We start from the raw sequence: 11,731 nt of genomic DNA on the forward strand, positions 1-11,731 counted from the left end.
TGCGGAGCTGCGCAGAGTGGGGCCGCCATGAGCGAGGAGAGACTGCGGCGGGTCCGCGACCGCGTCCGGCCCTTTCCCGACTTCCCAGTGCCCGGTGTGCTGTTCCGGTGCGGCGGGGATGGGGATGGGACCGGACCGGACAGGACTGGGCTGGGCTGGGCTGGAGGCTTGCTGCCAGATCCTCTGCATCCCCGCCCCCGGCATCCCCCCCCGCCCCCGGCATCCCCCCCCGGCATCCCCGCCCCCCCCCCGGCATCTCCCCCACCCCCGGCATCCCCCCCTTCCCGGCATCCCCGCCCCCCCCCCCCGGCATCCCCGCTCCCCCCCCCGGCATTCCCCCCCGCCCCGGCATCCCCCCCACCCCCGGCATCCCCCCCTCCCCGGCATTCCCCCCCCCCCGGCATCCCTCGCGCATCCCATCGTTCCCCTCGCCCGCTCCTGGCAGCACAAGACTGGACCCGCTTCCCCGGGGCTGAGCAGCTCGCTGGAAAGCCAGCCCGACCTCCGGAGGTTTGTATTATAACTGCTCTCCCTCTTCGTTGCAGAGATATCAGCCCCTTGCTGAAGGATCCTGCAGCTTTCAGGACTTTGATTGATCTTCTGGAAGATCATTTGAGGGCATCTTTCCCCAAAATCGACTTTATTGCAGGTGGGTGTTGGTTAAAACATCTCTGAGGCCAGTGCAGAGTATGGTGTCCTCAGGCTGCCTGGGCGGGAGGTGTGGGGAGGCTCCTCTGCTAATGGGGCAGCAAATACTGTAGCCTTTGGTCATTATAAACACCCAAATGTTGGCCTGTATCGTATGGTAATACTGGCCAGGTTATACCCATAACTTCTGTAGTTTCCTGAAATACTGGTTTTGGATGTGGCAGATGGTATCTAATGATACTTCAGTGCCAGTTTTGTAATTCATTGCTTTCATCATTTAAAAAAAGAGTCAGGGAGTACTGAAAGTCTGATGTAAAAATCTTACAGGCATGCCCGTAAGGTCTCGCACAGTCCCCACAGCAGGCAGACCCTGTTCCAGCATGTTTTCCTTCCCAGGGGACCTCTCAAGCCAACAGAAACAGCCTTTGTGGTGATAAGGAGTTAGAGCGCACCTGTGAAAGCGGCTGAGCATGGCAGTGCTCACTCAGGGCTGGGCAACAGCCCGGAGTTCGAGGCGTCTGCACCAAACCTAGGCCAAGTGCCTCATGATAACTGAAGCGTGAACACCAGTGGTGCAAAGTCCCTGGCTGTGTGGCCAAACTGATACCAGGGCTTTGCTGAGCTTATCTCTAAGAAGGAGAATAAAACGGGTTGATGGGGGGATCGATGCGGTGCCCTGAAGCCTGTCAAGCAGCATATTTTGGTGAACACAGGCAGTGCAGGAGTGTGGCGTGTGTGTTTTTAACCCACAAAAATAGCGATATGAGCAAATTGTTTCTAGAGACCTCCCTGAACGTGGGAGGGTGAAGCTGGGGTGTCATACAAAGACACCTCTGGTCTGTTCTGAGTGTCTGTGCTGCTCTGCTCCCCCCAGGCCTGGACTCGCGTGGCTTCCTCATCGGCCCGCCCCTGGCTCAGAGGCTGGGCATCGGCTTCGTGCCCATACGGAAGAAGGGGAAGCTTCCCGGCCCCACTGAGTCGGTCTCCTACACCCTTGAGTATGGCAAGGTAATGTCCAGGGGAGAGAAGAGGGTCTCCAGGCTGGTTCGGGGGGGGTGTCAGCGAGGAGGTGGGGTGATAAACCCAGCGGAGGGTCCCCAGGTTGGGTTTTGCAGCCAATGCTGATGGTTCAGGAGCAGCGCTGAGTGTCCCTGTGCCCTGGTGTGGCAGCTCCCTCCCGAGCCATGGACATGCGCTCTGTCAGTGAGATGCACTGATTTGGGGGGGGGGGAAGTGATAAGACTTGGTGCTAAATTGCTTTCTTTGGCTTGAGTTCAGGGGCATGAACGTGGAGCGTGTTTCCCACTCTTCCAGTAAGTGCTATAAGTAAAAGCCTTTATTGCATGGCTTCAAAACAGAGTGCTTGCCTCCTAACACCGCAGCCTCTCTGATTAAAGAGCCTAATAACACACAGCTTAATAACTAACAGCAGGTAGGGACTGGCAGCAGAAACACCAAATCTAGGTGTTATTTATGAGGATTGTTTGGGCCAACCCCTGCCTGGGACAAGTTCCCCTGACACAGGACATGCCTGTGACGGTTTGGATCTGGCTCAGCACTCCAGCCAAGGGCATTACAGGAGATTTTCCCCACTGGAGAACTGCTTTGGGATAAGGTTTCAAGATGGGACCATAACTCACTTGATGAATGTTCAGGATCTTGACGTGCCAGAGGGCTGGCCCAGCAATCACCTAACCTGCTGGATATTTCCATGACAATTCCCTGTAGCTGGAGCATGTGTTTATGGGGGGTTTTAGATGCTGAGTGTTGAGGTTGATCTCACCAAAGACTTGTCTGCATTCCACTATGCGTTAGAAGTGTTTCTCTGTAAGGCAAGACTAAAATGAAGCTGCTCTTTCCACTCTGCAGGCTGAACTTGAAATCCAGAGTGATGCCGTGGAACCGGGACAAAAAGTAATTATTGTAGACGACTTGCTTGCAACTGGAGGTGAGAGAAGCAGAGGATGTTGGAGCATGTGGAACCCCCATACTCATGCACTGGGAGCAGTGGCCGGGCGGGTTGAGCCTTCCCCCGGCGCTGCTCCTCGAGTGATGGTGTTTCTGCAGGTACCATGTGTGCAGCCTGCGAGCTGGTCAAGAGGCTGAAGGCTGAAGTCCTGGAGTGCCTGGTGATCATAGAGTTAAAACCCCTGAAAGGGGTGGAAAAGCTCAATTCCATCCCCTTCTACTCACTGCTGCAGTATGACTGAGGAGGAACCAGAAGGGAATTACTCAGTGACTCTTTCTGGGTGTCACAAGGGGGTGGGTGGTGGGGAATCTACAATTTTAATCCTGACCAGATGCCATACAACCATAAGTCTTATTTATTTTCCAAGCCACAGATTAAGGTGTGTTAACATCCTTTTTGGAGTTTGTCCTTTTGGGAAGAAGGAACAGCCCGATTTTGTGGGATCGAGACCAAGATACAGCTTCACTGATTCTTTTTTTTTAGGAGACCCAAGTAGAAATAGTGTTGCTGAGGCAGGAGGGGTCTGACAGCTTTAGGGGACCAGAATTCCCCTTTGATTCAGCTGCCTGGGAACCCATTAAGTTTGCCAAAGAAACACAGAAGATGGGCACAAAGTGATTATTTGTTTAAGGGGTAAATCGCTAATTCTTCTGCTGCATTCACCTTGCAGCATAAGGATGTGGAAAGGATGATGCTGGTTTGGAGCCCATTCTTGTTGTTGTGTTTGGTGTCAGATAAGGCCACAGGAAAGAAAAAAAAAGAAAAAGAAAGAAAAGGTGTTGTTCTTGCAGCCGAGCTCTGGTGGTCTCACTGGGGTTAATGTGGTGGATGACGTGGGGTTTGGAGATGCTCCTCTAGCGCAGTTCAGTTTGGTCACAGGAGCAGCTAAAACCTAGCGTGCCAAAACTTTCACATGCCTGAAAACATTAAGGACTGTGTCCCTGTCCTAGCAGGGGCTGAGCTCAGTGGTAAAATAAATGTTGACTTATTTTTATTTTTTCTAAACTGTCTCAGAGCTGTTCTTGCAGTAGCTGAAGCAGTTCATTACCCTCGTGTCTTCCAAGCCCATGCTGTGCCGTGACCCCCCCCTTGCCACCCCAATCACGTGGAAGGAATCACTTGCCAGGACTGAGCAGTTCAGGTATCTTTTCTCTGTGCCTGACATCCACCTTTAACTGGTCCTACTGGGTTGCGGTGGAAATGCCCAGTGGAGCACAAACCAAACCCCCGCAGCTCTGCTCACCTTCCCATCCCACGCGTGGGGATGCTGCACACCCTGCTCTTACACTTGTAAGGGCTATTACAGCTATTTATATCACTGTTTCCTGAAAAGCCACTGCAGCAGATGCTCAGTTTGCACTGAGAAACTCCATTCCCCTGGGAGAAACCTACCCCGGGCGCTCATTTTCGCAGCCAGCCCCTGCACGGAGCCAAGGGCGGCAGCGCCTCGCACACACACTTGGCGTCAGGAGATGGTTCCTGCTGCGAGGTAGAGAAGGGAAAAATCAGTTCCACCCCAAAGAGCCGTGGAAAGCAGCTGCGTGCTGTGGAAGTGAGCACAAACCCGGCCAGTGCCAGAGCTGGCGGCGTGCAGGGCCAAGGGTGACATCAGGGAGTGTGGGGACGGGGCCTTCATCCTGGCCCAGCAGCCCTCGGTGTAATTGCTGGTAGAGACGAGGCCCCGCAGGGCTGGCTTTCAGGCAGGAGGAAGGGTTTTTTTGTCCCCAGCAGCAGAACAGGAGCTGGCTGCAAACTCCCCTGGGGCACGTGTGTGTGCCTGCCAGGCTGCCAAAAGCAGCTCCTTTCTCCCAACCCCAGCTCTGCTGTAGTGAGGTGTTCATAGCCCATACCCAGCCTTGCACCCCAGCCCTGTGCATCCCTGCAGCCTCTGGGCTGGGTTTAAACCTCCTCCTTGCAAACAGGGCTACCTCCTGCCAGCATTGCTGGCCAACCGGCCTGCAGGATGGCAAGCAGGGTCCTGGAGGAGAAGGAGGAGGAGGAGGACTTACCTGCTTCCTCGGGCAGTGCTATGCGGTTCAGTGATGCCACCAGCCCCCTAGTATCAGGTGGGGGAGCTTTTCTGGACCAGCACATCCCCCCACCCAGATGGATGAAGGACAGCCACCTTTCCATGTGCATCCTTGATGTCCCAGGCTAAAACCCGCCAAGTTTGGCTCAGAAAGCAGTGAGGTGTGCCCGATGCCATGCTGGGGAGACACAGCTCCCACCTCAGCCCCTGCGCCCAATGTTGTCCATCCTCCCAGGCTGTCACCTCCGCAGCCATCAGCTGCCTCTTTGTCCCTCGTCCCCAGCCACTTCAGCCCAGCGACACAGCTTTCCCCTGGGGAAAAGCCCCCCCGGCGCCCACCCGCAGCCCCGTGTACAAAAGCCGCATTCAGTTCCCTGCAAACCCATGCTCACTTTTTCCAGTAAGTCTTTCTCCAGGAGCTGGACGGGGACCCAGCCCTTCCCCGCGTGTGCCGGCCGGTGCCAATTGCCATGGAGAACCGCGGGGCTAACAGACAGGCAGCTCACCGAGGCAGAGCACTGGGTTAACGCAGCTATATTTAAAACATTTAATACAAATGTGTTTTGACAAGTCCTGTAGTTGTTTCCAGCAAGTGCTGGAGATGCGTTTTTCCCTCCCTTAAAAACAGAACGAGGCACAGAATTCCAAAAACATCAGTTTGTGATTTCTTCTCTCACTCCTTCCTGCCTGTCACCTCTCACCCTACCCGGTCCTGCCTCCACCCCACCAGGGCCTGGTTAATGGAAGAAACCTGCATCAAACCTTGGGGAGAAACCTCCAACACCAAACCTGCAGAAGGCAGCAAAGCCAGGAAGAGGTTATTTGCTCCTCTTCATCACTTGCATTGTCACCCCAGGACTGCCTGCCTTCAGCTCAAGGGTTAGGGGAGCTACAGTACTCATGGACCCTGGCAGAGTAATTAGTTAAATTAAGGCATTTTGCTCTTCTTCACACACCCCTGAGGGATGGAGCCTCCCGTCAGCCCACACCAGATCCTGGAGCGCAGTCGGGTTTTGCTCCATTTAGAGAAGATCGCACGGGGGAAGCCTCGACCCTCACGGGGCTCAAAGAGCCTCTGCCTCCTTCGCCGCCTTGGTGAGCCGCTCCGTGACCAGCCCCAGCTCCTTCTCTTTGTCCAGTTTGATGTAGGTGTCTGTCCGGAGAACGTGGATCCCCACCCAGTCGGGCAGCAGCTCTGCGAAGAGGCGCAAGTGTTTCTCCATCTCGCCTGTAAAAAGGAGCAGCAGTGGCCGCTGGGTCAGAGCTCTGCTCCCCAGCCCCTTCCTCCAGCCAGGAGACCCCCCCTGCCACTGCATTTCCTACCGGGAGGCATCTGTGTGTCGTAGCTGTCGGCCAGCCGGGCGCAAACCACCTCCATGGGCAGTGCCAGCTTCTTCTCGGCCACAAAGACGTTGCGCAGGACGCGGGCCATGGCCGGCAGCCGCCCCAGCATGGCCAGCCGCTCCTCCTGCCCCGCGTCCCGCGTCATCAGTGCCTGCAGCTTCTGCGCCTCCTTCGCCCGGATCTTGGGGAGCGGAGAAGATGGGGGTGAGACACCGGCACGTCCCCCCCACCCCGGTGTTCCGGCCAGGAGTGAATTACTCACCCTCTCGAGCAGCGCCTGGGACACCCCTTTGAGAGCGCTGGAGGTGCTGGCAGGGGATGGTGCTTTGGAAACCGCCAGTTCCCCCGCATCGGCTTCAGCGGTTCTTAGGGCCAGGTTGGCGAGAGCTTTTTCCATCTGCTCATGTGGAAGAGGGAGGAGGAATTGGGTTACAGCTGGGAGGAAGGAGAAGTTTCCCCTCCGCCGCCCCCACCACTGTCCTGCAGCCCAGTGCTCCCAACCCAGCGCCTCTGACCCATCCCTGCCTGCACTGAAGATGCTTCGGGGTGTTTCATCTCCTCTCCCAGCCACAAAGTTAGGACTGAGAGCTCCTCTAAGCCTGAAACCCGTCCTAGACCCCAACTTGCAGCGCTAACAGCCAGGCTGGTGCTCCCACCTGCCGACACCTCAGTGCTCCCAATCCCACAGCTCCAAAACAACCCTTCCCAACCCCTATCCAGTAATATTTTCCTGGAAAGAGAACCGGACCCCAGTCCCAACTCACCTTGGGGGGCAGCATCCCCCGTGCTGAGCTCAGCACCTCCTGGGCCGTGCTCGGCCTGTCCTCCCGCGGCGGCTGCGGCAGCTCCACTGGGCTGATGTCTGGCACCTCGTCCACGTTGAAGCGGGGATGCCAGCGCGTCAGCTTCTCCTCCGGAACCACCATGGGAGGATTGAGGGCGGCCAGGAATGCCTGGAGAGGAGCGAGAGCTGCGTTGTGGCGTCTGCGGGCCAGGTACCGGGGAGCTGGCCATTGCCCCACGGTCTCAGCATGGTTTGGCAGGTTGGTCAGAGGAAATTCAGAGCCAGGAGATTCCAGCCCCTATCCTCCCCACCCACACCATGTGCCCAGAGCATCCCACAGGAACCAGTGACATCCCTTAGCCGGGACACCAGCCTGCTCCTCTAGACAGCGACCAGAGCAACCCTGGACCCCGAAAGCGAAGGCTCCAGGGGGGTCTCACCTTGTGGTGCTGCCTGACAATGTTCACCAGGTTGCGGTTGAACTCCTTCCTGCGCTCCAGCAAACGCGATGCTGACAAGTGCGGGCGGCCATCCACCTTCTCCTCTACAAGGAGACACGAGCGTCACCCACAGCGTCTCGGCGATGCCACAATGGGGCCAAAACCTCGAGAGCATCAGGAAGGACGGGATGGGAGCCCCTCCGTGCGGCTGAGTCGCTGCCAGAATCGCTGCCCTGTCATCCTCCCACTCGCCCCAAAAGTGTTTTTTCCACTTCCAACGTGTCAGATGATTAATGCAACAAGCACAGAGCATCCTGTTGGATTAATGGATCCCAGCCTGCATCGAGTGGCCCCCCGGCTCTCGTGGCCCCCCCGAGCCGTATGTACCTTCCCCCAGCACAGGCTCCAGTGTGAGCTGGTACTCAGATTTCTTCACGCCACTGCCAAAGGTGGGGATGTTCTTTTCCTGGCGTAGCCGGTACGAGGTGGGATACACCGCCTTGATCTGTCCCACGTGCCGCTCCTCAAACTGCCTGCAAGAGCACCAGGGATGTCGGGAACCCTGAGGGAACACCAGGGCATCGGCTCCCCCTCCAGCCGGGACCCCGAAACAGGCTGCTCGCTGCCGCCAACTCACTTGCGCATCATGTCCTGCACGCCCTGCTTGACCTTGGCAAAGGTGATGGTCTCAGCACGGTTAAAAAGCATCCCGGCGATGGTGTCCACGCTGCGGAACATCTCCGCCAGCACCTTGAACTTGTAGGGCAGCGTGAGCCCCGGGGGCAGCTCCTGCGCGAGCGTGTGGAACCGCTGGTATGCGGGGAGCTTCTCACTGCTGGGAAAGGAGGGGATCAGCGTCCCCCAGCACACAACAGCCACCAGCTATGGTGAATGCGGTGTTGGGACAGCCCTGAAGGTGCAGCCAGAACCAAAACCAGTCAGGATGGGTGTCCCACTGCCAACAGGAGCCCAGAAGCTGGGTGCCCACCCCACTTAGGGGACACCTCCACCTCTTCCTCCTGTCCCCAAACTCTTCTCTGAGCAACCTCTGCCAGTGCCTGGGTCACATTGCCCACCCCAGGGACGTGGATGCCCCAAGGCTCACGGCAGAGTCAGGGGGCCTTGGACCACGCTCAGAGAAGCCCTTTACATGGGGTGGGGCTGGTCAAACTCCCACAGAGCCTCCAAACCCTTCACAGGGGTGGGAAAAGCCCCACAAAACCACTGCAGGGCTGCGCAGCAGCAAAGGGATGTGGCAGACACCGGGACACCCCAATTTTACCTCCCATCAGGGCCTGCACCCCCAAAGCCTCTCCTCACCTGGCCTCTGCTGCAGGAGCTGCCGCCCTGGTGTCCCCAGATGCCCCGGTGTCCCCAGATGTGGTTCCGCGTCCTGCTTTCTTCTCACGGATCCGCAGCTCCAGTTGCCGCACTCGCTCCAGATGGTTCCGCAGGTCGGAGCTGGCCCCAGAGGGGACAGGTGGCAGCTGCGCCAGCGCTGTCACCTTTTGCAGGCGGCTGCGCAGCCCAGCCAGGTCCTCCTGGGTGGGGAGGGGACACACGGTCAGAGCAGGGCTGGCACACCCGTAAGAAACACAAAAACATCAGAGCAGAAAGCTGGACTTGTCCCATACCCGCTGCAGGCGCCTTGTTTTCCCTGGGGGCACTGTGCCAGGCTCTGTCCCCCCATCCTGTCCCTGGATGGGGGACTGGGTGGTGCTGGCAGGGGGGTGTGCTGCCAGGTCCAGCGAGGGTGCCATCAGGGGACAAGCAGTGGCTGGAGACGAGGGGCTGGTGGCCTGTAAGAGAGCAGAGGAGCATCAGAGACTGCCAGGGGGTATGCAGGGAACGCCCCTGCCAGGACCCCTACCCCAGTGTCCCCCCTCCCCCCCCCAGACTTGAACTGGGTGGGAGGAAGCCATAGGAGATCTGTCCTAAGGGAAAGCCCTGGTTGGGGGGCCATGTCTGCATCAGGAGAAGAGGGCAAGCCCTGGACGGGGGGTCTGCATTAGACAAGGGAGTTAAGCCCTTGAGAGGGGGGGCTGCTCCGGACAGCACCCCGGTTTTACACTCCCACTCCCCCCATTTCAGGGCGCATCCCCACCCCCGGCAGCTCTTACCCCCACCGGCGGCCCCGGCTCCGCGTCCCGCTGCAGCTCCAGTCTCTTCCGCGCCGATTTCCCGCTCGGTTCCCCGGGCCGGGTCCCGGCCGGTGACTCCGCTTCCATCTCCCGGCGGCTCCGCTTCCTACCCGCCAGCCCCCGCACCGCCGGGGAGCCGCTGCGGGCCGGAGTGCGCGGAGAACCGGGCAGCGGCGGCGGGTGAGCGCTGAGTCCCGCCGGGGCACCATCCTGCTCCACCTCCCGGTGCACCGGGGACCCGGCAAGGGCGGCTTTGAGCCGGCGGCTGCCGCCGCGCTTGGCCGGGGCTCCGGTAGCCGCTTTGGTGCTGCCGAAGAAGTCGGTGAGGCGGAGCTGGGCCATGGCGGTGACGGTCGCTGTCCCGGTCCCGATCGCGGCGACACGTGAACCGCCACCGCGCGCGCCAAAAGCCGCCGCTCTTGGCGGGAACCCGCGTGGCCGCAGGCCCGCCCACCGCGGGCCGGGAGGGGTCACGTGGGGCGGAATTGGCGCCACGGGGTTCTTAAGGGCGCTGCGCCTCCTATACCGCGCTGCTCCACGTGGGGGCCGGGGAGGGGCTGCCCGGTTGCGGGGATCAGACCCCTTCTGGGGGACGGTCCTTGGACCGTGCCCGGTGCTGCGGCGGCTGGTTCGGGGTACCTGCCTGTGCCCGTTGCAGGGATAGAGGCTGCTTGGCCCTTGGCTGGTGCAGAGCATGGGTGCTGCAAGTTGGGGGACCCCTGAGCAGGGGGAGAGCAGGGCAAGCAGTTCCTGGAATGGTGCTGGCCCCGGTCAGCCCCTGGACTGGTGACCACCCCTCTTACCTGCTCTCCCCAGTGTGTGGGGCTGGGGGCTGCTGCTTTGCAGCTTGCACAGGGCCAAGCCCTGCCCAGACCTCTGCAGTGGCTGTGGGGTCCCTTGAAGGTCAGTGCTGCTGCTGCCTCCCCTACATCCCTGGTCCTGGGCAGTGGGTGCTCCAGCTGGGGATAGCCAGCAGCACCTGCAGCACCCCCTGCCCTGGCACCCCCCTGCCCCACAGCATGGCCATGTGCTAATGGCACTGCCCGGACACAGGAGAAGCTTCTTTGCCCATAAAACACCTCACTGGGCACTCAGGCTGTACCCACAGCACATTATGGGGCCAATCTGTTCTCCAGCATCTCTCTTAAAGCCTAAGCAAGGCCGGCAAAATGGACCAGGGCCGGATTCAGCTGCACAAGGCAGGGCTCTGGGGTGCCGTTCCCTGCGCCCATTTACTGCCACAGCCTCCGTTCCCAGTCTGGCTGCGGTGCAGTGGGTGCTCGGGCTGGGAGCGAGACGCCGGCACGGGCGCCATGCACCACCCTTTCCTGGATCCGTCTGGATGGGGGGATGCAGCCCCGGGGTTTTGCAGTGGTAATTTTTGTGCCTGGGTCTCATGCAGAGTGCTGTGGGTCAATGTTGACAAGCTTTTTATTTACACAAGTAAATCCCTCTGGGGCCCAGCGATGAGGATGGATGTGGCCAGGCAGAGTGGTCGTGCCCCTGCTCTGAGGATGTTCAGAGGCAGTTTGGGTGCTCACAGCCCATCTCAGCTCCCTCGAGGGGCTGTGCCCAGCAAAACTCACCTGGATGCGTGTTCAGGGTCCCTCAGGCCCATCCTCCCTGCAGTTTGGGGACTATGGCACAGGCAGCTTCTGCAGCACATCTGGGTTGAGTGAGGGTAAGAGCCCCAAGAGTGCTGGAGGGACCCAGGGAAGAGAGTGGAGCCCACCAAGGTGGGGAGCAGGTTGGTAACGTGCCAGCTGGATGTCAGATTATTAAGTGCGTTTGGAAAAAAAAGTGGGGAAGCCAAAGAATGCGGAAAATTTCATGGGCTGATGGTTCCTGTTAGGGGCTGGTAGTTACCAGCACTACCTGGGGTGCTGCCCTGCAGTGCTGCCCCCACCACTGGCATCCGGCTTCTGGGGGTGTGACCCTGCATCTCATCAGGGCACCCGGCTCCTGGGACACGTGGTTGTGCACCCAGGTCCCCCCACCTGGACACCCAACTCTATGGGTGTGTGGCAGTGCATCTGTCTCCCCAGGGTGTGCAATGCACGCCCAGTTCCAGGCATATAATACTGTGCACCCAGCTCCAGGGACACATGACCCGGCTCCCAGGGGTGCATTCCTGAGCACCCGCTCCAGTGCAGCGCGATGTCTGTGCCCAGCGACCCTGCCCAGTGCTGCGTTGCTGCCCCGGCCACGGGGCTCCGGCATTTCCGAGCCCCGGCCCGAGCAGAGCACTCAGCCTCAATTACCTCCGGCCTCTTTATTTTTTTTTTCCTTTGTTTTTGTTTAACGGAACAAACAGGAAACACATCAGCTTTATTTATTTATTTAATAAATTTATATGTTTTTTTTTCCCCTGTTGCA

General features: G+C 59.0%; 2 protein-coding genes across 3 annotated transcripts; one reads left to right on the forward strand and one right to left on the reverse strand.

The window, feature by feature from the left end:
* APRT (adenine phosphoribosyltransferase) lies at positions 1-3,622 on the forward strand. The gene is made up of 5 exons (XM_082062536.1): positions 1-107; positions 546-649; positions 1,523-1,656; positions 2,518-2,596; positions 2,716-3,622. The coding sequence occupies exons 1-5, from the start codon at positions 28-30 to the stop codon at positions 2,856-2,858; spliced, it is 540 nt and encodes a 179-aa protein (XP_081918662.1). The 5' UTR covers positions 1-27; the 3' UTR covers positions 2,859-3,622.
* A 1,540-nt stretch (positions 3,623-5,162) lies between these two features.
* On the reverse strand, positions 5,163-9,802 carry CDT1 (chromatin licensing and DNA replication factor 1). 2 transcript variants are annotated; one of them, XM_082062548.1, is made up of 10 exons: positions 9,335-9,802; positions 8,849-9,013; positions 8,535-8,755; positions 7,852-8,046; positions 7,602-7,747; positions 7,215-7,318; positions 6,755-6,943; positions 6,253-6,387; positions 5,970-6,171; positions 5,163-5,874 (listed from the first exon to the last, which is right to left on the reverse strand). In XM_082062548.1, the coding sequence occupies exons 1-10, from the start codon at positions 9,695-9,697 to the stop codon at positions 5,711-5,713; spliced, it is 1,884 nt and encodes a 627-aa protein (XP_081918674.1). In that variant the 5' UTR covers positions 9,698-9,802; the 3' UTR covers positions 5,163-5,710. The 2 variants fall into 2 exon arrangements, with proteins under 2 accessions (XP_081918674.1, XP_081918673.1); XM_082062547.1 differs by having other exon boundaries at positions 7,852-8,049.
* Positions 9,803-11,731: the final 1,929 nt, after the last annotated feature.

This window comes from Streptopelia decaocto (assembly GCF_964273445.1).
Source record: "Streptopelia decaocto genome assembly, chromosome: 11".
Classification (NCBI taxonomy): domain Eukaryota; kingdom Metazoa; phylum Chordata; class Aves; order Columbiformes; family Columbidae; genus Streptopelia; species Streptopelia decaocto.

Coding starts and splice junctions, on each gene's coding strand:
- APRT (XM_082062536.1), top strand. CDS start 28: ATGAGCGAGGAGAGACTGCGGCGGGTCCGCGACCGCGTCCGGCCCTTT. Junction 108..545: donor GTGCCCGGTGTGCTGTTCCG/GTGCGGCGGGGA, acceptor TCTTCGTTGCAG/AGATATCAGCCCCTTGCTGA. Junction 650..1,522: donor CAAAATCGACTTTATTGCAG/GTGGGTGTTGGT, acceptor TGCTCCCCCCAG/GCCTGGACTCGCGTGGCTTC.
- CDT1 (XM_082062547.1), bottom strand. CDS start 9,697: ATGGCCCAGCTCCGCCTCACCGACTTCTTCGGCAGCACCAAAGCGGCT. Junction 6,944..7,214: donor TTGTCAGGCAGCACCACAAG/GTGAGACCCCCC, acceptor GCTCCTCTCCAG/GCATTCCTGGCCGCCCTCAA. Junction 6,172..6,252: donor CCCAGGCGCTGCTCGAGAGG/GTGAGTAATTCA, acceptor CCGCTCCCCAAG/ATCCGGGCGAAGGAGGCGCA.